We start from the raw sequence: 26293 nt of genomic DNA on the forward strand, positions 1-26293 counted from the left end.
AGTTAACTGAAGATGAGAAGGAACTAACTGAATAAAACAAAATGCAAAAAAATGGCAAATGATGGAATGAATCTGGGAGATTAGTAAGGATGGAGCAATAGGCTAAAAGGTGAGGAGTGGGATTTGGAGAGAAAATTGCACTTTAATCAAATGGATGTATAGCTTCCTAAAGCAACACCCAAATACAAGAAAATTCTGTAAGTAGCCAGTTATTTCATTAAAGGAAGGACAATGTGTGTGTGGAGGGGGGTGTCTTCAGAGTGAAGATAGCATATGCCTTATTGCAGATGTATTAGCAAGGAAAAGTTTTGGGGTCACCTTTATTTGGAGACATTTCTCTCGAGCTGGTTTGTGTATTTACTATCTATAGCAGAGATATAACAGCACGTCTAGGTCTAATTGAAAAGGTATTTCCAAAATAGGTCGTTTGAAATGAGAGTATTTATGGGGCTTTCTTTGGGAAACAGCCATTCCATTGTGATTTTCTTTTCTTTTTTTTCTTTTTTGTCGCCCAGGCTGGAGTGCAGTGGCATGATCTCAGCTCACTGAAACCTCTGCTTCCCAGGTTCAAGTGATTCTCCTGCCTCAGCCTCCTGAGTAGCTGGGATGGGATTACAGGTGCGTGCCACCACGCCTGGCTAATTTTTGTGTTTTTAGTAGAGACAGAGTTTCGCCATGTTGGCCAGGCTGTTCTGGAACTCCTGACCTCTGGTGATCCGCCTGCTTAGGCCTCCCAAAGTGCTGGGATTACAGGCGTGAGCCACAGCGCCCGGTCTTCATTGTGATTTTCTTTACTCTTTTCCTAGTGTTTTAAGTGGAAAAAACCCAAATGATTTTGTTTTCTTTTATATTCCAGTAACTCATAAAGTTTATTATGCATTTTAATAGGGCTGAGATTTAAGATCTTGGAAGTAGAATGTTAGGAGTGAGATAAGCTTCATAAAAACAAAGACCTTAAACTGTCTAAGGAGATGCAAGTTCATAGCTAATCTAAATGAGATTTCTATTTAAAGTACTTCAATACAATATTATAATGCTTGTGGCCATGCTTACTGGAAAGCTGTTGGTGTGGCTGTTTCCATTAAGTCTTATCTTAAATGTTTCATTATTTTATACACAATGGCCAATGTGGTGCAGGAGGTCCCTCTTCATATACTTTTCTCATTGATGATCAATATTTAGGTTTTCTTTTGTGCTTAGAAATTGCTGTTTTGATACACACTCATTTTAAATTATTTTACCTGATTTTACCCTTAAAGAGAAGGATAAAGTATAAAGGAAAAATATGAAGTTAAGTCTTTTTAAACCTGGATCATGTCTCTCCACACTGTAAGAATAAAATACATGGCCGGGCGCGGTGGCTCAAGCCTGTAATCCCAGCACTTTGGGAGGCCGAGACGGGCGGATCACGAGGTCAGGAGATCGAGACCATCCTGGCTAACACGGTGAAACCCCGTCTCTACTAAAAACTACAAAAAACTAGCCGGGCGACGTGGCAGCGCCTGTAGTCCCAGCTACCCGGGAGGCTGAGACAGGAGAATGGCGTGAACCCGGGAGGCGGAGCTTGCAGTGAGCTGAGATCCGGCCACAGCACTCCAGCCTGGGTGACAGAGTGAGACTCCGTCTCAAAAAAAAAAAAAAAAAAAAGAATAAAATACATGAGCCAAGCCAAATCAATCTTTTTGGAGTTGTACATTCAAGAAGCACAAGTAAGCGCGCAGTCTGCCGTGTTGAGATCCTTCGAGGGTCATCAGGCTTTTTGGGTAGTATCATATTTTATTAATTAGACATTTACACTGAAAAGGATGTTCCAGGGCAGATCAGGTCCTTTTTTATTGTGTATATGAAAGAACGTGGCTGTAGCCATAATTTGTCTGAATCGTGGCTGCAGCTATAGTGTGTGATGTTCATGCTTGTGATCCTGCCCCTCTGCTTTCAGCAGGAAATATTGGATAAAGGAGACCTTTCTGTAGCTGCTGCATGTCAGGCAGGTTCTTCCCATTGCTGTAGTTCACAGAAGGCCCATGGCCTCTAGGAGGCATGGTAAAGTTGGGTGAAAGAAATATCACTGGATGGAGAATCAGGAACTTTGATCTCTGGTTTCAGATGGGCCAGTAACTTGCTGTCTGATCTAAGCAATCCACTTAACCCCTCTGAGCCTGGTTTCTTTCTCTGAAAAATGAGAGGACCTGGACTTGGTAAGGTTCAGTTTGGGGAATAAGAGGGCTCTAAAATTACTAGGCTGTGAATAAGATATCCACTTGTCCTAACATTTATCAAACTCTTTTGTAACACTTATGTCTGCCAGGCACTGTTCTAAGTCTTTAACAAAGATGAAGCCATTTCATCCTCAGATGACACTTTGAGGAGGTACTATTATCATCTCCAGTTTATAGATCCAGAAATGTATGACCAGAGGTAGAGCTGGGGTTCAAACTCAGGCAGCGTGCCTTCAAGCCCATGCTTTTAAATATTGGCATGTGTTAGCATCTGACTCATCTAGAACACATCCTTTTTCTGGTGGGCTTCATAGAGGAGCATTAAAATTACTGTGCTGTGGAGGAATCATTACTACAGAAAGAAATGACATTCAGGAGATCTGGCTTCTTCAGTGATTGAGAACGGTGGAGTCTGTTTTGTGAGCTTCGTATTGAAAAGCTTTACAAAGCACGTATTTTATTCTTCACAAAGTTCATGAAAAAAAAAAAGGCATAGAGAGTCAAAGGAAAAGAACAAGGACACCTGGGGCTTCAGCTGCAATTAGAGCAGGAGAGTGCTTGTATCTGGAATCCTTAGATGTCTGATTACTGGTTTTGCTTATGTGTAAATACAAGTTGCTGTGCTAAGCAGAAAATAATTGTAATAGATTCATTTAATCATAACGCAGCAAAGTTTAACTTGTTAGAGCTTCAAACTTGCAGATGAAGCTTTCCCTGGGGCAGCCAGTCTGATTGTAGTTGCCGTAACTGACCTACTTATCAGCTTTTTCAAAAGGTGGCTTAAATGCCTCCGAGGATACAGGAATACACAGAAAACCTAACAGGAGTAACTTTCCATAACTCATGATTCATTTTTAGGGCATTTGGGGGCCATGTATCATATGAGGTAATCTTGTTCATGCTTGCAATTTTCACCTAGACATGAGTCACAAGATTAATTCTTAATAACTCAACTAAGAATTCTTAATAGTGAGGTGACTAGAAGATTTCAAATCCAGAGGTATTTTTTCTGATAGAGTTTGGTTAGGTATATATGAGCAAGAGAGCCCACCACCACTTTTGCACTGGTTGGTAACCCAGAAGTCATATCTTCTCTTGGGCTCTTGACGCGTTCCCCTTCTGGTTGGGTTAATGGTGGAGATAAAAGGAAATGACATTGGCTTTTAATGCAAATCGTTATCTCTTCACAGAAGTGAGTCAAGAGTTTGAAGTTGTGTTAGAACTATCCATTTCTTGATCTGTAGAAGTCACCTAATGATGGTAAAAAGTAAAGTGGTTGGGAAACGACTGTATTTTATGTAAACTTGTAAGACTGGACCTCAGGTTGATAGAGTGAAAGGCTGCTCTTTCAATTGACAAACTCTCAAAGGCACTGGGGGCTGCAGAGTCCCATCTAGAATGGATTCAGGAGGCTGAAATCAGCCCCAGGATTAAAACCAAAGTGGCCTTTCTGAAATATCCTGGAAACCAATCGAGATCAATCCTCTATGGTTGATGCAAGTGAGTGAGAGTAAAGAAAGTGAAAAGTTATGAGCAAAAAACAAACTCCTCTTTTCCTGTCCTGGAATTCTTATTTCCTTATAGTTCCACAAGCCTGATCACATCATCTAGTTTTTCTCTTTCATTTTTCTTTTCTTTGCTTTTTTAATCCTCCCTTTGTCTTCCCTGTTTCCTGTATTTTTTTATTTCCCTCTCACCATCTGCCATCCTCCCTATCATTCCTCCATTCTCTTCTATCTAAAATTCTTCAGCTTTCACCTAAAACTCAGTGCTAGGTTTGTAACTAGAGTCTCTGGTGGACGTGTTTCTAGGTCAGGGTTTCTATACATAACCAGATGCCTGTGACTTCTTAAGGATTCTCTATGTTTGCTGTGCCTTTGAGAGACCTTTTATTCTTGGTTCATATACTATGGCCTATCCAGTAATGTTTTATTCTACTTTAAAGTTTTTCTCCAAAACCAGAATATTTATGAGAATCAGTAGAGGCCAGAAAAGTGAGGCAAAGATTTGGAGAGGATTCTAATTAACCTTCTTTTGCCTTATTACATTTTCATGGAACAAATCAGGGTCACCTCATCTTTTGGTTCCAAAATCACCAGGTTGGCTTTTCACAGAAGAGCTCAGTTATCCTGGTTCCTTGAATGCTTTCTTAATGGCCCCATTGCCCAATCCTTGCCCTCTTTTCATTGTGACCTTCTGTTTTATGTAATGGCTATTGAGCCTAATTAAAGATTGTATTTTTTCTTCTCATTTCACATCACGGCCTTGGTGAATGTATTTTATTGTCTCAAATGCTAGCCAGTCTAGGAACAAACATGGCATACTATTTGAAGTTTTCATTATGGAAGAAGATCCGATGTGGATTTTGGGGAAAGAAATCCTGGTGGGATACTGACTGACCACATCTAGAAGTGACAGCAGCAGAATTTTGCATCTGGGATTCATCAGTCACTTCTTACCACAATGCAGAGATCTAAAGCCAGAGTAATCCATCCTTCTCTATCCTTCCCTGCACATTCATCATCTCCATCTCCAATCAAACCACTGAACGGTTCACCCTATGTGAGGTCTCTCTTCTGTATTTTCCATATCTTCCCAAAACTTGGTTTCTCCTTGTGCTGGCTTGTCTGGCCAGTGCAATAGCTTCATATCCTGTCTTAGCTTTCTACAGTACTTTGTAACTTGCAATTCAATGGTATGGAGCTATTTTCTCCAGTAGAAGCAGCTGAAGAGGTAAAATGAAATTAACAAAAACCTCAACAATGTCAAATGATGATAGGTTGTATGTACTCCCTCCAAAAGATCCACTATGAAGGAGGAAAGACCAAGCTGCGGTTGTTTTTCTGAGAAAGGCAAAGAGATACACCATATATATAGGTTGAAATAATAAATCTGTTGAGATTAACCATGCAAGGTTTCTTCTGATCAGCCTGTTGCTGTTTTAAAATATCAATAAATGGCTGCATTGCATAAGAGATGCAGGAAGATAAGAGTGAGAGGGCAGACAGTAGTTTCACTGCCCCACTGCCCCTTCCTAACCTTGACAAATGTCCTTTAAATGACCTTGATGCAGTTACCACTGTTGTCATTGTCCTCTCTGATGAATTGTTTTTTCTTTTACTTTCAGCTCGGGGACCTGCTTCACAAGTTACAGTTCGTCCTGACATATGTGGCTCCTTGGCAGATGGCTTGGGGTTCTTCGTTTCACGTGTTTGCTCAGCTCTTTGCCATTCCTCGTATCCTTTCTGCTTCTATTTTCACCCTCCAGCTGAGATTCACATTTTACGGAAGCAAGCTTTTCATTGACCCCTGGCAATAAAAAGATTGTAAAGTCTTTAAGATTACATTTTAATGGGGACATGAAGAGGCACTTTGGATCCCTTTAGGCCACTTAGCCTTAAAAGATACTTCTTAATTTTGAACTCTTCCTGCTTCCTAATGCATATTCAGGAGTTACTTTTATTTTTTTTCTGGTCCTTCCATTTCCCATGCCCAGATCTGCATTAAGATACCCTGTCTTTTAAATGGAAAGTTACTGCTTAAATGATTGAGTTGCCTTATGCAAAATAGTGCAAATACATTTGCTGTTATTAAACATTGTGGATAGGGTTGATGCATTCAATACATTTTTATCAAGTGTATATTATTTTATAGTATGGTTATCATATTGTACTTCAGTGATGTTCAGAAACCCAAGATTAGGTACAAACAGCATTTGGAAGACTAACAACTTAAATTATGGTCTTTTAGTGGCTATTAGGCAAGAAGCCTTGGTTTCCATGTGTGTTTTACAGTGTTTACATAATAATTTTAATTTACTTCATAACAAATTTTGAGATGCTCCTTCTAAACATCACTTTGACATTGATAGCTAAGTTTTATATATGTGCACATGTGGGTAAGGGGAAGCAGAGAGAGAAATTGCTTTAAAAATACTCTCGAAGAAAGAGATTAATTAAAATTTGACTCAGACCTAAAATACGTCCTCAAAGGTTTTCCTTCCCACTGAATTTAGAGTTTTTAAACCTGTGTGTTTCCCAGGAAACAGGGACCACTTGCATCAGAATCCCTGGAGGAACTAATTAAACTAAGTAGATTCCTGGGCCCAGCTCATACTTTTTAAATCAAATTTCATGGGCCGGGATCCTGGAGTCTGTCTTTTCACAGGCTTTCTTGGTGATTCTTATGCCATCAGTGTGTGTGAACCACAGTTCTAAACTCTGGCAATCCATCAGGGCTGCTGTTAGCTAATTTGAATGACCACTCAGAGCTCTCTTCCATATGAAATTTACGTAAGGCTCATTAAGACAATTCTTAAGGACTCTCTAGGACCTTAACTTGGTGTACAGGAATGGAAACATACTTAGGATAATCCTTGAGTAATAATATATTTTATATTTTGAAAAATGATTTCTTCCAGGCCCATAACTTTTTTTAAAAAAAAAGTTAAGCATACGAAGAGTGGATCTCACAATACACATTGTTCTAGGTTCCTATTCTTAGATGTGCATTAATATTTCTAAAGTGTTTCAAGGTCATTTGGCAGAACAAGCTAAGGAAAAATTATATATATATTTGCAAAGCCTGAGCTTATGCTCCACCCTTTCCCTTTAGCTGTAATCACTTTCTATAAAGCCAATAATTTCAGTTTTCCAAATAGAGTCCTTTAAAACAAAAACAGGTGAAATATTGAGTTGATTTTTAATCTCTTTCTGACGTATTTCTAAAGTTTCCTTTTTAGAATTTAAAGCATGTTTATTCAGTGAAAATGATTAGATTAACACAAATTTGTTGTTGAGGAGTTGCACCAAGAATTTAAAACTTGAAGTTATAATTCCTGATGTCATAACTTTGGACTTGCATCTGTCTGTAGCATTTCTTGTTGATGCCTTGTTAGGTGAGTTCAATATTACTTATTATTCCTTGGAGTTCCATGACTGAATTAAGACTGTTCTGGGAACCATAATTTTCAAATACTTACCCTATATTCGTGTTGAGGGTTCACACATGAGCACATGGTATTTGGCACTTAATAAGTCCTATAAGAATAAAGACAGCATTAGGATTTATCTCAGCTTGTGCACAGTGAGCATTAAATTTAAATACTTTCACGATGTATAGACTAATTGCCTTACAACATGGAAACATTTGAGATGCAGATTTTATTGAGCATTTGGTGGTTCCGTTTTAGAACACTCAGTGGACCCCCTTGTTTTGTTCCTAAGCCTGGCCCTGTTAGTGACACCCACTTCCACCCCTTCTGCTAAGATACAGAGCCTTCAAATTGACCTCCCTGGAGGCTGGCCACTGACAGAATCTTTACCCTTTACCCCGTACCTATGGACGCCCCCTCATCCTTCCTCAGTTGTAAAGGTAGATATTTGTTCCTTGGAGTCCAACATCATGCTGTTCAAACTGTAATCAGATAAATAGCTGAAAAACTGGATATACATGCCACCCACACAAAGCTATTAAGTTATTAAGTGTCAGCCCTGGATCTTGGCTAATTTTGAAATGTTAATTATTTTATCACTCTATTAAGAAGCTGTGGGCTCCATATCAGCATTGAAAAGGGACTAATTTGCTCTGTTTTGGAATTGAATTAGCTTTCAGGCCAGCAGGGCACTGTTTGGTAAATTGCTTTTTCTAGTACTAGCATGTTTTCTCCCTCCATAGCCTCTGTTAGCTTCTGAGCTTGTAACCTCCAGGGAAAGATGAGAATATTCACCCTTTTAATATGTGTAGAAACCATGCAAGACCATTGTCTTCTAATAATTAGAAAGACTTAGCCAGATTCTCTATAGTAAACCCAGAGATTGGGAGGGCTGCTTTCTACTTGGTGCATCCTTTTGCATTTCTAATGATTTTTTAAAATCTTTTCATAATTGATGTTTTCTGGCTGGGCACAGTGGCTCACGCCTGTAATCCCAGCACTTTGGGAGGCCAGGGAGGGCAGATCATGAGGTCAGGAGATTGAGACCATCCTGGCTAACACGGTGAAACCCCGTCTTTACTAAAAATACAAAAAAATTAGCAGGACGTGGTGACAGGCTCCTGTAGTCCCAGCTACTCGGGAGGCTGAGGCAGGAGAATCAGCTGAACCTGGGAGGCAGAGGTTGCAGTGAGCCGAGATGGTGCCACTACACTCCAGCCTGGGCGACAGAGCGAGACTTCATCTCAAAACAAAACAAAACAAAAAACAAACAAAACAAATAATAGATGTTTTCATTTTAAGTGTGTTTTTGAAGGAGTGATTATCTACCCCTTAGGTTAATCTCTCAGCTGTTTCTCTTAGAAAGAAAGAAAGTGGGCTTTATGCGTCTGCCCCTCTTAGTAGCTCTTCTTTCTTGGCACTGTCTTGCCAGTAGTAGTGACAGCCTTTCCTATTTGCCCAGAGTGTGCTGTAATTCTTTACTGATCTTTCCTGAGAAAAAGGTCCTCTTTATTCACTGCCACCCTCCCTCTAACCTATTAAACGTCATTTCCTTTCCTACCACATTGAACTTTATTTTTAGACTAGCACAGTTTCCTCACTTCTTAAATTTTGGATAATTGTTTCTGGCATTTAAAAAATGTACAATGTAATCTCTGGGGAAATTTTAGAATCAAAAACAAGAGCCACATCAGCCCCCCTTTTAATATGTGTAGAGACTGTGCAGGACCACTGTCTTCTAAAAATTAGACAGACTTAGCCGGATAATCACATATTAGCACATCTGCCCAGCCCTGGCTCCACTTGGTTTTGTACTGGTTCCTCTGCAAGCCTCATCACACCCTCTGTCCCCTGATGTGGGGACTTCTCCCTCTTCTTTTCTTCTCAACACAGCCCCTCAGAAAACTCCACCTCTGACCTCACTCTGCTTTCTAATATTTTTTTCAATACCTTCACTCAGTGATATCTTCCATGCAATTCCCTTTTCTTCCAATGACAAGGAGCATAATAGCTAATATGTTGTGTTTTGTGGCAGAAGTACTTAGGTATTTTCAGCTTTCAGAAGAGGAAACTGATGGGTGATAATAGATATTACAGTAGCATATTGTTCTGTAGTTCTCTATTTGAACCTAGGTCAAAATAAAAAGAATTGGATTTAAATTGCAGCACAATAGAGATCTTTCTGATACCTAAACAATTCAACATTGGAATGTATTATTAATGGAGGATGTGACATTTTACTCCTGAAAATGCTTGGGAGTAAATAGAAAGTTAAAAAAAAAAAAATCACTCTTGAAAAAAAAAAAAATCATTATTTTTTTGAGACAGGGTCTCACTCTGTTGCCCAGGCTGGAGTGCAGTGGTGCAATTCTAGCTCACTGCAGCCTCAAACTCCTGGGCTCAAGAGATCCTCTCACCTCAACCTCCTGTGTGGCTGGGACTACAGGTGTACACCACAATGCCTGGATAATTTTTTAAATCTAATTTTAAATCTACTAAAATGTATGTGAAAGTGTGGACAGCACAACACTCACTCCTGTTTTATATCTTACATATAAATGGGGCTATTAGGGAATCCCTACTTCCATCCCCACCCCTTTATCACATAATTTGTTTAATGTTATGTTAAACCACTTAGAAGTTCGAGTTAATTCTGTGTTCTTGATAATGAAATGCAGAGTCTTCCTGTCTGTGCCAAGCATTTCCTTTTTACTCTATGCCAGAACTTTTTGAACATGGGTTATAGAAATAAGACCCCCTTAGTTCAGCAGTGAGAGAGATACAGCTGTCAACAACTTCCCAGCAGGAAGACCAGCCTTGTAGGAGGTCAGATCAGATCTGTAGTAGAATGATCCAAGTCCTAATACCTACCCTAGACCAGGAAGGATGTCCATATTACAGGACCTGGGCAGTCTGACTCTCCACTGACTTCTGCCACCCCCATGGATTCTGGCCAGCAGTTCTCTCTTGCACTTCCAACCACAGGCCCCCCAGAACCTCTGCGCCACAATGATGGTGAGTGATTGGCAGCTGGGAGTCTCCAATGATGGAGTGAGACCTGAAGGGACCAACTTGCTCAGAAAACTGTTGCTTCTGGCTCCTTGCCACTAATCACCAAAGATCCGTTGGACTTAAGCCAAAAGCAACAGACATGCTAAATTTAATATTGAGCAATTACCTCTTTGATCAAGCAAGGTGTGTGATATTAACACATGCCAGTACGTGAGAAACTCATATAAGAATGCCTATAGAAGCAACTTGGCCCACAAAACACTTACTTCGTGTGCACGTGGTGTTCTTTGCTTAAAAACTAGATATGACTTGAATTGAACCAATGGTGTTCAATATACAGTATCTGTTTATCTGTGTATACATCTACCTAGGTAGATAGATGGATAGATATTTCAAACAGTGGGAAAACATTCTTCAAGAAACAGATGCTACCTTCCCGAACAATTCTATTATTTGTTTTCAAAAAGTATCGTCTAATATTAATTATTTACAAAGCTACTTGATACTTTAGTAAATGTACCCTAGTGTGTTTTGTTCAGCTAATAATCTTAGTAAAGAGAAACTGTTCTTTTCAATCCTTCAATCTATTAAATCTATTAGATCAATCCTTCAATCTATTAAATCTTTGCCATGAATCAGACTAAGACCACTGAGATTTTTATGAGAATCATTTGGTTTACATGGTGGTAAAATGAGACGTAGCAGGGTACTACTGAAAGTTTTATATTTATAAATCTCTGCATAGAGAGATTAAGTGTGTGTCCTTTGTTCTTTCTTTGGTGGAAAAAATGGCTTTAGTGAAAACTCATCAAAATCTGAAATAATATTTTAAAAATATAGGAATAATAATTTTTTTTGCCTTAACTCAACATTCTCAGATTCTGCCGTGCTTTTCTTTCAGACGATTGCCACGTCAATCTTTTCTACCCCATTGAGCCCATTTCTTGGGAGCGTCATTTTCATCACATCATATGTCAGGCCAGTGAAATTCTGGGAGAAAAACTACAAGTAAGATCCTAAAATCAGTGCTCAATTCCTTTTCTCCACTGTGGGCTTCAGAAGGCTCCTCTGCCTTTCTCTGTTAGAAGGTCCCTGGCTCCAGGCTTCCCCCGGCTGTGGGGCCAGGCCAAACCTGTCTCTCTTGATGACTTCCTCAGTTCAGTGACTCAGCTCTTGGGTCTCAGGGATCTGGAAATAACATGACTGATTTCAAATTAGCCAACGAATGCTAGTCCGGGTTTCACCAGTTGTAAAGGAAGAGTTATCACTGCCAAATTTTTGTAGGTGACCTAGGGGAAGGTTGTTTAACAAGCCATTGGTAATGTCTTTTGATATGCCAAGATGGTCCCTGGATGGCATCTTTTTTTCCTGTCTGTAGCATCCCTTCTATGAGCATTCTAAATAGACAGTCTTGTACAAGTGGGCAGCCATCACAGCTGTATGGAAAAGAGATCACCAGTGTTTCTGGATGCCATAAAACTTGTGGCCACTATTTGGACCTCTCATAAATTTCCTTAAGCAACTGGTGATTGACGAAGTAGGAGTGTTATTCTTACAGGAAGGTGAGAAGAGAGAATTAATGGTTCACCAAGTAATCCTAAAGACCTCTTAATGATTTGTGGGGGAAGGTCTTGAGAATAGCTAGCAGGGAAGGAAAGCGTGTGTACCCGGCAGTCTTCAGCTGGGACAGAGAACTCTGGATTGCTCCATGTGTTGCAGCAGGTCTTCCATTTCAATCTCCTCTGCCCTAATTTATTAACCATACTTGTGCTATTTATTACTTTTAAACCCTAATCCTTTTTCCATAATTTATTCACATTTTGCAGAGTGCTAGCATTTTACAATGTGTCTTTTATGTCTCACAGAAGCCATCATTAAGTTAGACCCATGGTTTCACGCTTCTCCCGAGAGATGGTTTATAAAATGTGCATCCTTCTGGCACAGGTGTGTGACTTAGGGATTAGAACACAGCCTGCCTGAGTTCACACCTCATCTCTCCCACTTAACATTGATCATTTCAGGCCTCCTTTTCCTCATCTGTAAAATGGAAGTGAAATCATAGGACCTACTTCATAGACTTGTGAAAAGAAAATGAATTAACATACATAAAACACCAAGACCAGGAGCTGCCACAAAGTAAGCACCACGTGAGCCTGGGCTAGGATGATTATTCTCTGACTGCTCGGCAGGGAAGTTCCTGTCCCAGCTTGACCCATTGCTAGTAGGTGTTTACCATGACTCGGGGGGATCTCCTTCGGACAGTCTCACGTTTAGAGATGCCCTGGTGAAAACTAATCAAACCAGTGAGCCCTACTCACTGGTGGAAGGAGGAGTGGAAGGAGGTCCCTCAGGTTTCTAGCAGATTTCTTGTCTTCTAAGGGAGGTAGATTTTGCAATAAAAGTAAAGTTGTCTTGAAATTCATATAACAAGGCTGCTCATTTGCATTTGTCTAAAGAAACATGCATATTTACAGAGCCAGAGAGTGAAAGAAAACTACCACAGTTGGCTTCTCTTTAAGCTTTTTTAGGAGGAAACCATTTGGGAGACCTTTTTGGCATTTAGAAAGTCACGCTTCTGGAAAGTGCAAATACTTGTAAATAAGAGGAGGGGCATTTTCTCATGCTTTCACCTAAACAGGAAAGGAAAATACAACATATTTAAAACTTGGTACTGAGTACAAAAGGTTTCTTTTTGCCTCCTATTCTCAGATAGGGAATCAGTCTTTCTGGCATGGGAAGATTCAATAGAAGTAAAACACCTCTCAGTTGAGTCGGAAAGGATCTTAAGTGGAAAGGGGAATCTTTGTGCAGAGATGACATTGGAGGGAGGCGTTCTAATACCTGCGCAAAAGGAGTTAGGTGTTTGGTTATTTAGTCTCCTCACTTCCCAAATTCAGCCATCCTTTTTGAGTGAGATGTTTGGGTCTGAATTGTCAGTTTATGTGGGTTACTCAAACGTATGGGTTTCTAGAGCAAGATTTATGTTTATTCAGTCCCACAAAGAACTGTTTCTGCAGCGTTTATTCTTCTCATCAGTAAATAACACAGATATTAGCACTAGGCTCCCTGTATATGTGTGGGGGGTGTCTGCCTCTGGATGCCCTTCTCATGGGTTGGAAGAGGGCTTCAGGGTCTAAGGGGATGTACAAGGATACCTGCCCTTTCCTAGAGCTTTCCGAAAGAGCCAAGTGGAAGGAAATTTTCAATTCCACTGCAGGAGGGAGTTCTTGGTGCCAAACCCAGTCTGCTGAAGGTCTATTGTTGCCTTTTGTGAAGGCATCAGAACACAGCATCCTCTGGCCCGTCTGCTGAAGAGATCAGTGGAGGGAAATCACGACAGTAGAGTGGTGGGTACCAGGAAAGGAAATGACAGGAAATCTCATCTGGATCATTACAAACACTCTGGAAATCTCATTCTATCTATTTAAAGCGTTTTTTTAGTTTCAAATCCTAATCAATGAGTTTTAGTGCTCTGACTGGAGAGTTTCTATGTGGCCGTTCTAATTACCATCTTTTGAGTCTGATACAAAGGACCAGTCAGGTAATGTCATTTATCCTGTTTAATGTTGTACTAGTTGTTCCATCACTTTAAAAGGGATGCCTGAAAAGATATTCTCATCTGGAGCTTCAGTGAGCACATTTACCACCATGAACTGCCGCCACCAGCCTGGGTGTGTGTGCTGGAGGCCACCTAGCAGTCCCCTTTCCTGGCTTCCTCTTTCTTTTCACCCCTGTTCCCTCACTTTCCAGTCGCTTGGCACAGATCTTTTAAAGCTGACTTGTGTTTGTGCAGGTCTCAAATGAGACCTGCAGTGTACCAAAACAATTTTAATACTTCAAGGAAGTGGTAAATAAATCACCAGTGACCTGATAATCACAGCTAGTCCCTTTTCTCCCTGAACTGGCCTGTCCTGAAACCTGCAGACCTCCTGTTCCCTGATGCTGTGCCTCACTAGGGTGTATGACAAATATGTCCCCTGTCTGCCTTTTTACCCTAGCCTCCTAACTAACCTGCTTGCTACTCTCTGCCCACACATAGCTCTAGGATAGCTGTCCTAAAACATAGCTCTCAGCATGTCACTCTTCTCCTCAAAAGCCTGCAGTTGCTCATTGTGCCTGAGGGACAAGGAGAAATGCCATGTAGACCAGCGCTGTCCAATAGGAAGTTCTGGATGATGGAAATGTTCTATGTCTGTGCTCTCCAATATGGCAGGTACGAGCCACATACCACTTAAGCACTTCAAATGGGGCTAGTCTGACGGAAGAACTGAATTTTATTTTATTATTATTATTATTATTATTATTATTATTATTATTATTATTTGAGACAGAGTCTCATTCTATACAGAGTCTCGTTCTATTGCCCAGGCTAGAGTGCAGTGGTGTGGTCTCCACTCACTGCAAGCTCCACCTCCTGGGTTCACGCCATTCTCCTGCCTCAGCCTCCGGAGTAGCTGGGACTACAGGGGCCCGCCACCATGCCCTACTTCCTTATTTATTTATTTATTTATTTATTTATTTATTTATTTATTGTATTTTTAGTAGAGACGGGGTTTCACCGTGTTAGCCAGGATGGTCTCGATCTCCTGACCTTGTGATCCACCCGGCTCGGCCTCCCAAAGTGCTGGGATTACAGGTGTGAGCCACCGTGCCCGGCCGCAACTGAATTTTAAATTACATTTACTTTTAACTCACTTAAATTTAAATAGCCACCTGTGATGAGAGGCTACCATGTTGGAAAGCACAGATATAGACCCTTCTTTCTCGAACTTTCCAGCCCATCTCCCACAACACTTTCCCACACGTCATATACTGTGAATTTCCATTCCGAATCTCTCCTTGGATCATACCCTTCATATAGAATGACCTTCCCTCCCTCAACCTCTTCATCTCCTGTTCACACCTAGTTGGCAAAACCCAACTTAAATGGCAACTCTGCCATGAAGTTGCCCTGATCACCCCAATTAAAAATTGTCTTTCCTTTCCTAAATTCCTCTAACAGGTTGCCTTTATGTTCTTGTTATCTATTACTCAATAACAAATCTCTGTAAACCTTAGTTTTTGTCTTAAAACAATAGGAAACAATTTGTCATATCTCATGGCTTCTATGGGTCAGGAATTTGGGAAGAGCTGGGCTGAGTGGTTGTGGTTTGGGGACCCTTATGAAGGTGGTGACTGGGACTGAAATAGGGAATTGGAACTGCTGGGGACTAACTGGACATCTTTCTCGCTTTTTGTGTAGTCTCAGAACCTCTCCGTGTAATCTCTGGGTGAGTGAGAGGTTTGACTTCCTGAGAGCATGGTGGCCTCAGGGCTTCAGCAAAAGTTTTCTAGTGAGTAAGGTATTAATAAAAGTTACATTGATTTTTCTGGCCTAATCAATTCTCTCCCATTCTATTTTCTACAAGTAAGTCACTCACCCACCCAGATTCAAAGAAAGGGGAATTATGTTCTGCCTCTTGGTGGATATATGGTAAGGTTCAAGAGTGGTTTGCAGGATGGAGAGGTACTGTAGCAGTCATGTTTAGAAAAATAAATTTGCTACTATGGCCATCAGTAAATTCTACCCAAGATTGGTGTAGTCTATATATACCTTCAATTCTGAACTTGTTTAGTTTTCATTTTTGTATGCCTAATGGGGCCCTGCAAAAAGTAGGTGTTCTGTACATTTTTCCTTTTTTTGAGACGGCGTCTCACTCTGTCCCCCAGGCTGCAGTACAGTGGTGCGATCTTGGCTCACTGCAACCTCTGCCTCCTGGGTTCAAGTGATTCTTCTACCTCAGCCTCCTGAGTAGCTGGAATGACAGGGGCCTGCCACCACGCCTGGCTAATTTTTGTATTTTTAGTAGAGATGGGGTTTCACTGTGTTGTTCAGGCTGGTCTCGAACTCCTGATCTTGTGATCCACCATCCTCAGCCTCCCAAAATGCTGAGATTACAGGCATGAGCCACCGTGCCTGGCCTGTAAGTATTTCTTAAGTGAATTAAGTCCAACAGTATTATGTCAGAGGAAATAGAAATCCTAATCTGGCTTCACATTTGCTGAGGCGAGAACACTCACTGCTAGACTGAGGTGGTCTTGACTACTAACAAGGTCTTTAAAATCTGTCTTGATGAGCTCTGCCTGGTGTCTTTATTTTAATTCCATGCAACAATAGCAAATGCAGTATATAATAGTGCTTTGTGTTTATACATCCCCCTAATGTCAGAGGATTCTAGAAAGCTGTAGAAACACATTCTGATATTATGATTTATCATCCTGCTCTTTGTATATAAACAGTCACTAAATAACCAAACTTTGCCATTAACATGAAACAAATGTTTAGGCCAGAAATTACATGACACATGTGCCCAGTTATCTCAGCAAACATCTTTGTTCTAAAGGAGTTGACTCTTTTCAGCTTTCTAAAATAATGAAAACTCCCATTAACAGGGATTTTGTTTTGATATGTCAAAAACCCTCTATAAAATGTAAAATACATTAGACCTACAATGCTAGATGAAAGGGAAATAAAGCTTTCATGTTGGTTACATTTCTAGAATTCTATCCAGATTGGTTTTAAAATGTTACATTGTTCTGGGTGTTATCCTTTACGGCAAATGTGTATTAAGCATCATCTATGCGAGTGTACTGTGCTAGGCTTTACCTAGCAGGAATCACTCTGTGACTGGTCTGTAAAAGTATCAACCCTGCAGCTGTATCCTTGGACCTGCCTTTCTCAGCAAGAAGATAATTGATTCTACTTAATCCTCAGCTCTTAACTGAGGCAGCGGTAGAACATCAGAAAGCATGAGCTTTGTGGTCGGTCCAACCACAATTAAAATCCCAGTGCATATGCTTGGTTGGGTGTTTGGGATGTTACTTTGTCTGTGAGCCTCAGTTAACTCATCTGTAAAATGAGATGATTACTCCTCAGACGTCATACACACCAAATGAGACATGGTTCGCTTTGGTAAATGTGTAAGTCATTTCTGTGTACAACATACCTATCCTTATTCCTGACCCCATTTCATTTTCCTTTCCTAAATTTCTATCTTTTCTCATTCAGCTTTTAATCTAGTTGTAACTAGACATATATTATGCATCCCTGCAATCTACCTGAGTCCTTTCTGAAATGGCAGAACGCAATCAAATCAACAGGGGAATCGACACATCATATAGATCGTGTACCATCACATCCATAGCCAGCCTGCTGTGAGAGGCCCTATAAATACTATTTTTCCCTTCAGGCACCATGTTTATTTTGATACCTGGCTAGTCACTGAGCCCCGGTTCTGTTTTTCGAGCCTCACAGCCGCCTTTACGGAATTATAGGCTCTCTAAGTCCCACGGTTTTGTGTTTTATCTAACAACAAAATAAATGATAAAAATATTTTAACTAGTCTTTGGTGAGCTCTCGTGAATCTCACTGTGTTGTTTTCCAGCTCCTTGTTGGTTTGTAATAATAGACATGAGTATAGCACGGACCTTAGGAATTACGGTATCCCCTCTGTGCTCTGGACCATCCAGCCTCTTCTTGGTGCTGGTGGAGCAGATCTCTTGTGCCTTGCTAGGCAGCCCTTGTGAGTGCTGTTACAGCTGTGGGCTCTTCATTGAGTTGAATCTGCTCCTTGTGATAGCACCTGGATACCCCTGCTGCTGCAGCATCAAGATGCTGATTCCTATACCTGCTGCTCTTTACCGGTTTGGAGGCAGCTCTCCTTCCTTTGCCACCCTCTTTTTCAGGCTAAATGGTACAATCCTAGTCAGCCTCCTCTAGATGTTCAGTGAGTTTTCCCCAACCTTCCCCACCTTCACCTTGCTCCAGAGGTCATCTAATTGGTTCTCAGTAGAAGGACCTGTTACTTCGGCAACCCAGGTGTCCTGCTCTCATTTATGCCTCTTAAAATCTAAAATGTCTCATTATTTCACATTTGCTGAGCTGACCCTTCATCATCCCGGTCTTATGTGTGGGTGTGGTTTACTGAAAACAGGAAGTTTACGTTTTCGCTATCAACTCTCATCTTACTGCTTTTAACTCACCATTCCAGCCCATAGAGGTCAGTTTCATTCATGTCATCTTTCACCCCTCCAGCCCCCTCAGTTTGGCAGCAGATGGGATTGTCTGTCACTATCTGGAACTTCATTCATGATTTGTTAATGATGATGCACAGGATGGAGCCAGGGATGCCTGGCTTGATCAGGCAATCAAAGAAAGAAATTCTCAACTTCACAGTTTGTTTTTTAACTTTTTCCAAATGAATATTGCCGACTGCTTTCTACCCACTAAGCTGTTTTAAAGGTGACTTGTAAGATCTTTGCAAAGCATTGAGCTTCTCAAAAGACAATTTTTTTTCTTAAGTACAACACAGGCGGCTTATTCTGGCTTATGGGTTAATAGTACAATGCAACCCTGTAATTAAAAGCTGTTCTTCCTTTAAAGTTATGCCAGAGAGGGATTTACATATATCTACTTGCAGTTAAGTTACCCCATACTTCATTTGGATACATTTACAAGGTGCCTGCATATACCATGACAAGGAACGCAGCACATTTTTATTTGTCCGATGCCCTTGTTTTAGTTACTGCTGAGATAAATGTCATGACTCTCCTTTATCAGGAATCCAAAGTCTATTAGAGCTTTCAGACCCATACTTAGGAGTAAGTTGGGCCCTGGATCTATTCTTAATGGTAATAATAACAGTAGTAGGAGCGGAGCAGCAGTAGTAGCAGTAACAATGGCGATCCTCATCTTCTTGTATTTATTGAACATCTGCTCGTCTTCTCTAGTATATTCATTCCAGTCCTAACATTCACTCTGGAAGCAGAGTTTCATTTTTCTCATTTGACAGATCAGAAAAAAAGAAACTCAAGGAAGTTAAAAAACTTGCCCAAGGTCACAGAACAAGTGAGCAGCTGAGCCAGGATATTAATCCAGGGCTGATCTTATTTCAAGCCCAGAACACGCTTTCCATTATATCCTGAAGCCTCTCAGAGGACACACACACACACACGCACGCACACACACAAACACACACAGAATGCCAGTTGATGCATTTGCCCATGAGAGCCTTAAAAGGAAGGCACCATCACCAGAGCCCTGTGTGGCCAGAAAGACCTATCTGGAAAGGAAAGCAGCTACAGCTCTGAGCCCTGAGGCATTTGCTCAGAGTGGCAGGACAGGTCAGAACCACTGCAGGTCAGAAGCAATGCAGCTCGTCAAGACCACCCTTAGAATCATTAGGCTGAGCTTTGAGCTTTCATAGTCATCACTGGACCACAAAACATTCATAGCTCAAGAGAATGGAGTGCCCGTCTTCAGGCTGCAAGAAAGCGTGGTGAGTGACCACTTTGCAAGTCATCAGCTTGCAGGTTTGTCTTTTCCTTTTCCTCAAGAGAGGCTTCCTGATGCTTCCCCATGGCCCCGGCCTGGTTCCTAGCAACTCCAGGTGCTAAGCAGGGATGCGTAAGAACAGGAATGAAGCCTCAGTGACCCTCATGGACAACAAGTGACCATCTGAGATTCTGAATACAGTCTCAGGCCCAGAAAGGGGTCGAGCTAATTAATACAGATGCAACTTTTTATTTATTTATTTTATTTTTGAAATGGAGTCTCGCTCTATCACCCAGGCTGGAGTGCAGTGGCGTGATCTCGGCTCACTACAACCTCCGCCTCCCAGGTTCAAGCAATTCTCTGCCTCAGCCTCCCAAATAGCTGGGATTATAGGCACCCGCCACCACACCCGGCTGATTTTTGTATTTTTAATAGAGACGGGATTTCATCATCTTGACCAGGCTGGTGTTGAACTCCTGACCTCATGATCTACCTGCCTTGGCCTCCCAAAGTGCTGGAATTACAGGCATGAGCCACCGCACCTGGCCCAGATGAGGTGGCTTTTTAAATGGGTGATTTGAGAAATCCCTATTTGAGGCTACAACCTGCCCTTGATTTTCTAGGGTGTTAAATAACTTCACACATCTGGGAAAGGAATTTTCAAATGCTCTCATTTTAACTGGGAGCTAACGGAGTCTTCAGGAATCTTCCTCCCCAGGCAGAACTCAGAGTTGTCCAGATGGATACAGAAATGAAAGTTTTGGGAAACATAAAAATGCATGAGAGTCACTTTGAGGATTGCAGTGGACTGAATGTTTGTGTCCCTTCTCCCCCAGATTGAAATGCTAACCCACAATGCGATGGTATTAGGAGGTGGGGCCTTCAGGAGGTGATTAGGTCATCAGAGTGAAGCCCTTATGCATGGAATTAGTGCCCTCATAAAAGGGACCTCAGAGAACTCTCTAACCCCTTTTTCCTCCACGGGAGGATACTGTGAGAATTTGGCATTCTGCAACCTGGAAGAGGCCCTTAGTAGAACCTGAGCATGCTGACACTCATCTCGGACGTCCAGCCTCCAGAACCGTGAGCAACATATTTCTGTTGTTTATAAGCCACCTGGTTTATGGTATTTTTTTAATAGCAGCCTGAAGTGACTAAGATGAGGTGTGTGTGTGTGTGTATGAAAATGACTTGTTTCAGCATTAACATGGTTTAGCTACTACAGGACCGTGTTTGGGGAGATGGCAGGTACTGGGATTGACAGGTTACGGCCCAAGTAGGAATATGGACCAACTCTTGAACTTTCCAAAACAAATAAAAATAAGGAGAAACCAGCCAAAAAAAAATCATAGTTATGTATGATAACATAGAAATGTCAAGACGGACTGAGGTACTGGAAAAGAGATCAAAGTTTAAAGTCAGCAAATCTCACCCAACTGACTGGGGACATATGGGCCAAACCTGGGAACTGACAGCAGGGTAGTGCCTGCCTCCTATTTCATTTCACTCCGGGAAGACTTACATTAGGGCACAGGCAAGTGGGAAACAAACAAGTGCGTGAGATTATGGCCAAGAGGGCCAAAGCCAGACAAAGGAAAGGTGTGAAGCCTGGCGTCCCAGAGGTCTATTTTTCTTGTCTAGCCAGAGTGAGTTCTGGGACTTTAGGGTATCCTAAAGTATCCTAAGGTGTCCCTTCCTTCCCACTGGACTTGGTGGCATGAGGTGCAAGCCTATTGCTGTTAGCAGTCCTTTAGCACCACAAAGCAAGAACTGTCCTGAGGACACAGCAAACACAAAGGAAGGCTGGGCCGAGGGACACAGAGGATGATGACACTCCCCTATCTCCGAAGTCCACCGAGGCCTAAAAGGACCTTTGAGCTTCATGAGCCACTGAATTCTATATTTGGCTTAAGCCATTTTGAGTTGAGTTTTCTGTAACTTGAAATCAAAAGACTCCTAATAAAAGCAAGTAGTGGCTTTTATCAAAGGAATCCTTCTCTCTTACCTTTTACTTATTTTTTTTTTGAGATGGACTCTCACTCTGTCACCTGGGTTGGAGTGTAATGGCATGATCTCAGCTCATTGCAACCTCCTCCTCCCGGCTTCAAGCAATACTCCTGCCTCAGCCTCCTGAGTTGCTGGGATTACAGGTGCCCGCCACCACAGCCAGCTAATTGTTTGTCTATTTAGTAGAGAGGGGGTTTCACTCTGTTGGCCAGGCTGGTCTCGAACTCCTGACCTCGTGATGCACTCGCCTCAGTCTCCCAAAGTGCTGAGATTACAGGTGTGAGCCATCGCGCCTGGCCACCTTTTACTTTTAGGGAGTGATGGCACAAAAGCATACCTCTATTGCCATAATTCTGTGTCACTAAGTAGCCTAGAATGCCAGAGAAGGTGCTGGCATCCATCCCCTATTGTACCTCCAGGGCTGAGTGGCAGACAAAAGAACTTTAAGCTCCCCTAGCTCAATCACCAATGTGCCCTGTAACTTAGGCTGGTCCTTCCACTTCCCTTCTCTGCCTCAGATTTCCTCACCTGGAATTTGTGTCTGAATGCTCTTACTTCTGAGAAGCCAAATTATGAACTTGACTCCATCCCACTATTTTGCTGACGGATGGGAAAACTCCTACATGTAAGGTTTGACACTTGAGGTATGGAAATGAGCTATTATACACATATATTCCAGAAAGCTGATGCTTTTGAGGAATTCCAGTATGTTGAATTTCTCAAACAGCATTGCTTCGAGCTTATTACACATTGTGCTGTGGTGCATAATTTTACTCAGGGTCCTGTTAGTTTTTGCTGAGCAGTTAAAGTATTTGAAAAGTACAGAATAGCGTAGCAGACCATGCCCAGCTGCTTCCCAGCTGTCTGGTGCTGCTGAGGTTTCAAGGTCACCCAGGAGCGAGGCTTTGTGAGTGATTCAGGTTGATGGATGGTTGCAGGGAGTGTAAGCCTTGTACAGCAGGAGGGCAGAGCCCTGTTCTGAATCACTATAGCAAGTGAGAGGAGGATCCTTAGCTCGTCCAGCTTTTAGGGAAGTGTTAGAGATGGGACTGATTTATTCTAAACAAAGGAAGGCAGGACATATGCAGCTTTTAAATTTACATTGTCTTAAGCTCTTTTACTACGTGCCTCAAATAAATGTGATGTGGGAGATTTCTTAGAGTTGAAGCATCTGGACAGTGAGGGTTTACTCCCCAAGGCCAAGAATCCTGAGCACTTCTAATTAAAACATCTTCCCTGAGATCGGCCAATACGCCAAGTGACTGTCAGAGGCCACTCCACGGTATGTTCTCATTCTGTGTTACAACAGCAGACCACCGTAGGTCCTGGGAGGCTTTTGCATTCGAGGCTCTGTGAAACTCATTCTGTAGGATTCTGATAATCATGTGCTTGTTTAATCTTGTTACTCTGAGCATGTTTCTAAGACTGACTCTAATCCTACTTTATTGAAAGCAAAGACCTTGCCCAGGCCTTACATAGAGTTGCTGCTTCTTGGTACACAGTGCTCTTGATTCATGAGTGGAATTAATATATAATGTGAATATACAAAACCATTCTCTTATTTTTCTTGTCATTTTGGAAGCATTCTGTCATCATCTCCACTCCATAGGGCTTACAATGCTCTTTCATGTGTGGATTGCTGTATTGGCTCTCCCTATAAACTCAACTAAATACCGTTTCATGATTTTTTAAATGAAAAGTGACCGGTAATGTCAAAATAATTATATACACGAGAATTAGAAAAAAATCACCCAACAAAAATAAGGGCAATTTAATATATTATATTTCTTTTTATATTTTGTAATATCTTAGGGTGCTTTCTAAATTGATTATTGGTTCTACAGGTTGCGTAGTTGGAGCTTGTTTGCCTGTAGTCAGGGAAGACTTTGTGAGAGAGGCATGGGACAGATTTGGGAGAAAGGAAGGAAAGAGAGTTCTTAGTAGATGTTAAAGAAAATTGTTTGGGTAGGAAAAGTTTCAAAAAGCCTAATTTTAGGAGTAGTGCAGAATAATAGAGCACTCACTTGATGGTTAACGTTATCACTGATAAACAGGAGCCAGTGGGGAAGATTTCTGAGGGTGTTTTTCACTGTTTTCCAAGAGCCTGTTTTAGGAAAACACCGGTGAGGGTTGAGGAGAGATGAGTGAACTCATTTTCTGTCGAATTTTGTCCCTGTGCTCCTAGAGTCAAGATTTGACACAATCTATTTTAGTATTTGAAAAATCTAATTTGAAAACAAATGTCAAATATTGTCAGAATAAAAAATACTATTCCTCCCCCACCCCTTAAAATAAAATCTATACCCAGATGTACTGATGCAGTGACATAAAAACTATTTCCTATTCATTCTTTGTCACTTATCCTTCACTTGGGTGACTGGTCTGTTACAAGGTTAAAGTGACTACCTGTTTAGTTTTGCAGTAGGCAGTCATAGATGCGGCTCTGTGTTTTAATTTCCTACCGAAAGCCCTATGTTATGTTTATTTGCTATTTTAGACATTCAGAAAACTGGGGGTCAGAAGAATGAGGTGGTTCTCTCCTTTATACCCCTCAAATAATTTAATAAATCATAAATCAAATGAGAAACCAGAAATCATGTTTGTTGACTTACAGCTGCAGACTTGTTCTTGGGCACTCCCCTTCCCCTTACCATATCATTAGTGCAATGTTTCCAGTCCAAATTATTTTACATAGAGTACCACATCATAAAAATGCACACATGAGATGTCAAACTTGCATATAATAAATTTCTTCATTTGTAAGTTTAGTCAAGGTGTAAATGATTTAACAAAGTGTCTCAAGATGATTATAGAATAAGGAGTGTAATTTTAGTTGGATTTGATTTTGGAACAGATTTTAAGATTTAAAGTGAGTGAAGTACAGTGTTATGCTTTGGGGGTGAAGGAGATAGCAAAGGAAAAGTGAAGTCTGTCTGAGCAAGAAAGGTTGCGGTGTGATTTTATTAGTGCCAAATCCCTCAACTAGAAAACTGCACCTGGTATAATGGGCATTGTGTTCAGAGAATGTGTCTTCTCAAGTTGCTGCCTCTCCTGAGACAAGTGGCTACAAAAACTGAAGGACCTGAGTTAACTCATCACAACTGAGTGTGTCACTGCACAAATTACTGCAGTTCCATTGCCAAAGATTATAGTTTCTTTCTGCTGTATGGGGAAATGCATGGCAAAAGCCCGGTTCATCTTGATCCAAATTCTGTATACACCACAGGTAACTTATGAATGAAATAAACATGTCTTCATCCCCAGGAGAAGTTTCACTCATAACTCTAAATAAAACACTCATATAAATGGCACTGAACCTCTTTGTACCAGAAGAATGTAACAGCCAGAAGTCAAAACCTTAAATCAGTCCAATTAAACTTGGGAAAAAACCCAGCAGTACCCTGATAATTTAATCTTTATGAATCACTTAAAATTGTCTGCCTCTTCATTTATTCAATTTCCCATTTGGCTGACTCTTTGCCCGACAGCAAACAACTTGGATTTTTTTTTATTACTATTTTTATTAGTTGCATTTGCAGAAAGAGGAGAAACACTTTTCACCCCCTAAATATTTATGACTTTCCACTGAATGGTTGAATTTTATATTCTGTATTTAAAATATTAAGTAGTCTTGGATTTTTCTTGCTGAAATGGAAGAAATAATACTAATTTAAGGTGTAAGCACGTTAGAATCAGAGATACAAATTGTACATGAATGCATGGTTGTCACATAACAAACAAACAAACAAAAAACCAGAAGATTTCCATCACCACAGAGACCTCGCCTGTTGGAGAGCACACATACTTCCTTCCTGCCCCCACCCCTTCTTAACTCCTGTCAACTTCTAATCTGTTCTCCATCTTTATAATTTTGTCATTCCAAGAATGTTATACAAACGGAATCCTGAACTGTTTAACCTTTTGGGGTTGCCTATTTTCACACAACATAATTCAGTGGAGATTCATCCAAGTTGTGTGTGTCAGTAGTTTATGTTATTATATTGCCGAGTAGTTCTATGGTATGAATGTGTCAGGGTCTAATAAGTCATCCATTGAAGGACTTCTGGGTTATTTCCAGTTTGGAGCTATTATGAATAAAGCTTCTTTGGACACTTGTTTATAGGTTTTTATGTGAACGTAAGTCTTCACTTCTCTGAGATAATTTCTAAGAATGCCATTGCTGTCTCATAATGTAGCATTTTTTTTAGTTTTCTTTTTCTACTGTTTTACGATTTCTACTATTCAATTTTGAGAATTTCTTACCTATTTCAGATAGTTGTACTCTCTTGGATATATGTTTTGCAAATATTTCATTCCAGTCTGTAGCTTGTCTTTTCGTCCTCTTAACAAAATGTTTTGCAAAGCAAAAGTTTTTTAGGTACACATTCTTTTCAAGTGTACATAGACTATTCTCCACAATGGACCATCTACTAGGCCATAGAACAATCCTCAATAAATTTTTAAAAACTGAAATTATACAAAGAATGTTCTCCAGCTACAATAGAATAAAATAGAGAATTAATAGCAAGAGCAAATTTGGAAATTTTCCAAATACGTATAAATTAAAACACAGAAACAACCAATGGTTCTAAGAAGAAATCACAAAGAAAATTAAAAACGACTTTGAGATTAATGGAAATAAAATATAATTTATTAAAACTTATGGAAGTTAGGAAAAGCAGTTCTCAGAGGAAAATTCATAGCTGTAAATGCCTAGATTTTTAAAATAAGGCCAGACATGGTGGTGTTCACGCCTGTAACTGCAGCACTTTGGGAGGCCAAGACAGAATGATCGCTCGAGGTCAAAAG

The 26293-nt window shown here is 40.8% G+C and overlaps 1 protein-coding gene across 1 annotated transcript in view; it reads left to right on the top strand.

Moving 5' to 3' along the window:
* Nucleotides 1–26293, top strand: part of PCNX2 (pecanex 2) — a 295611-nt gene that overhangs the window by 197361 nt on the left and 71957 nt on the right. Inside the window, exons 23-24 of the mRNA XM_017857713.1 lie at nucleotides 5347–5455; nucleotides 11043–11172. Of these exons, the coding sequence (XP_017713202.1) occupies nucleotides 5347–5455; nucleotides 11043–11172 (239 nt within the window). The remainder of the gene's footprint in view (nucleotides 1–5346; nucleotides 5456–11042; nucleotides 11173–26293) is intronic.

Source organism: Rhinopithecus bieti, unplaced genomic scaffold (genome assembly GCF_001698545.2).
Source record: "Rhinopithecus bieti isolate Rb0 unplaced genomic scaffold, ASM169854v2 scaffold_46259, whole genome shotgun sequence".
Taxonomy (NCBI): Eukaryota; Metazoa; Chordata; class Mammalia; order Primates; family Cercopithecidae; genus Rhinopithecus; species Rhinopithecus bieti.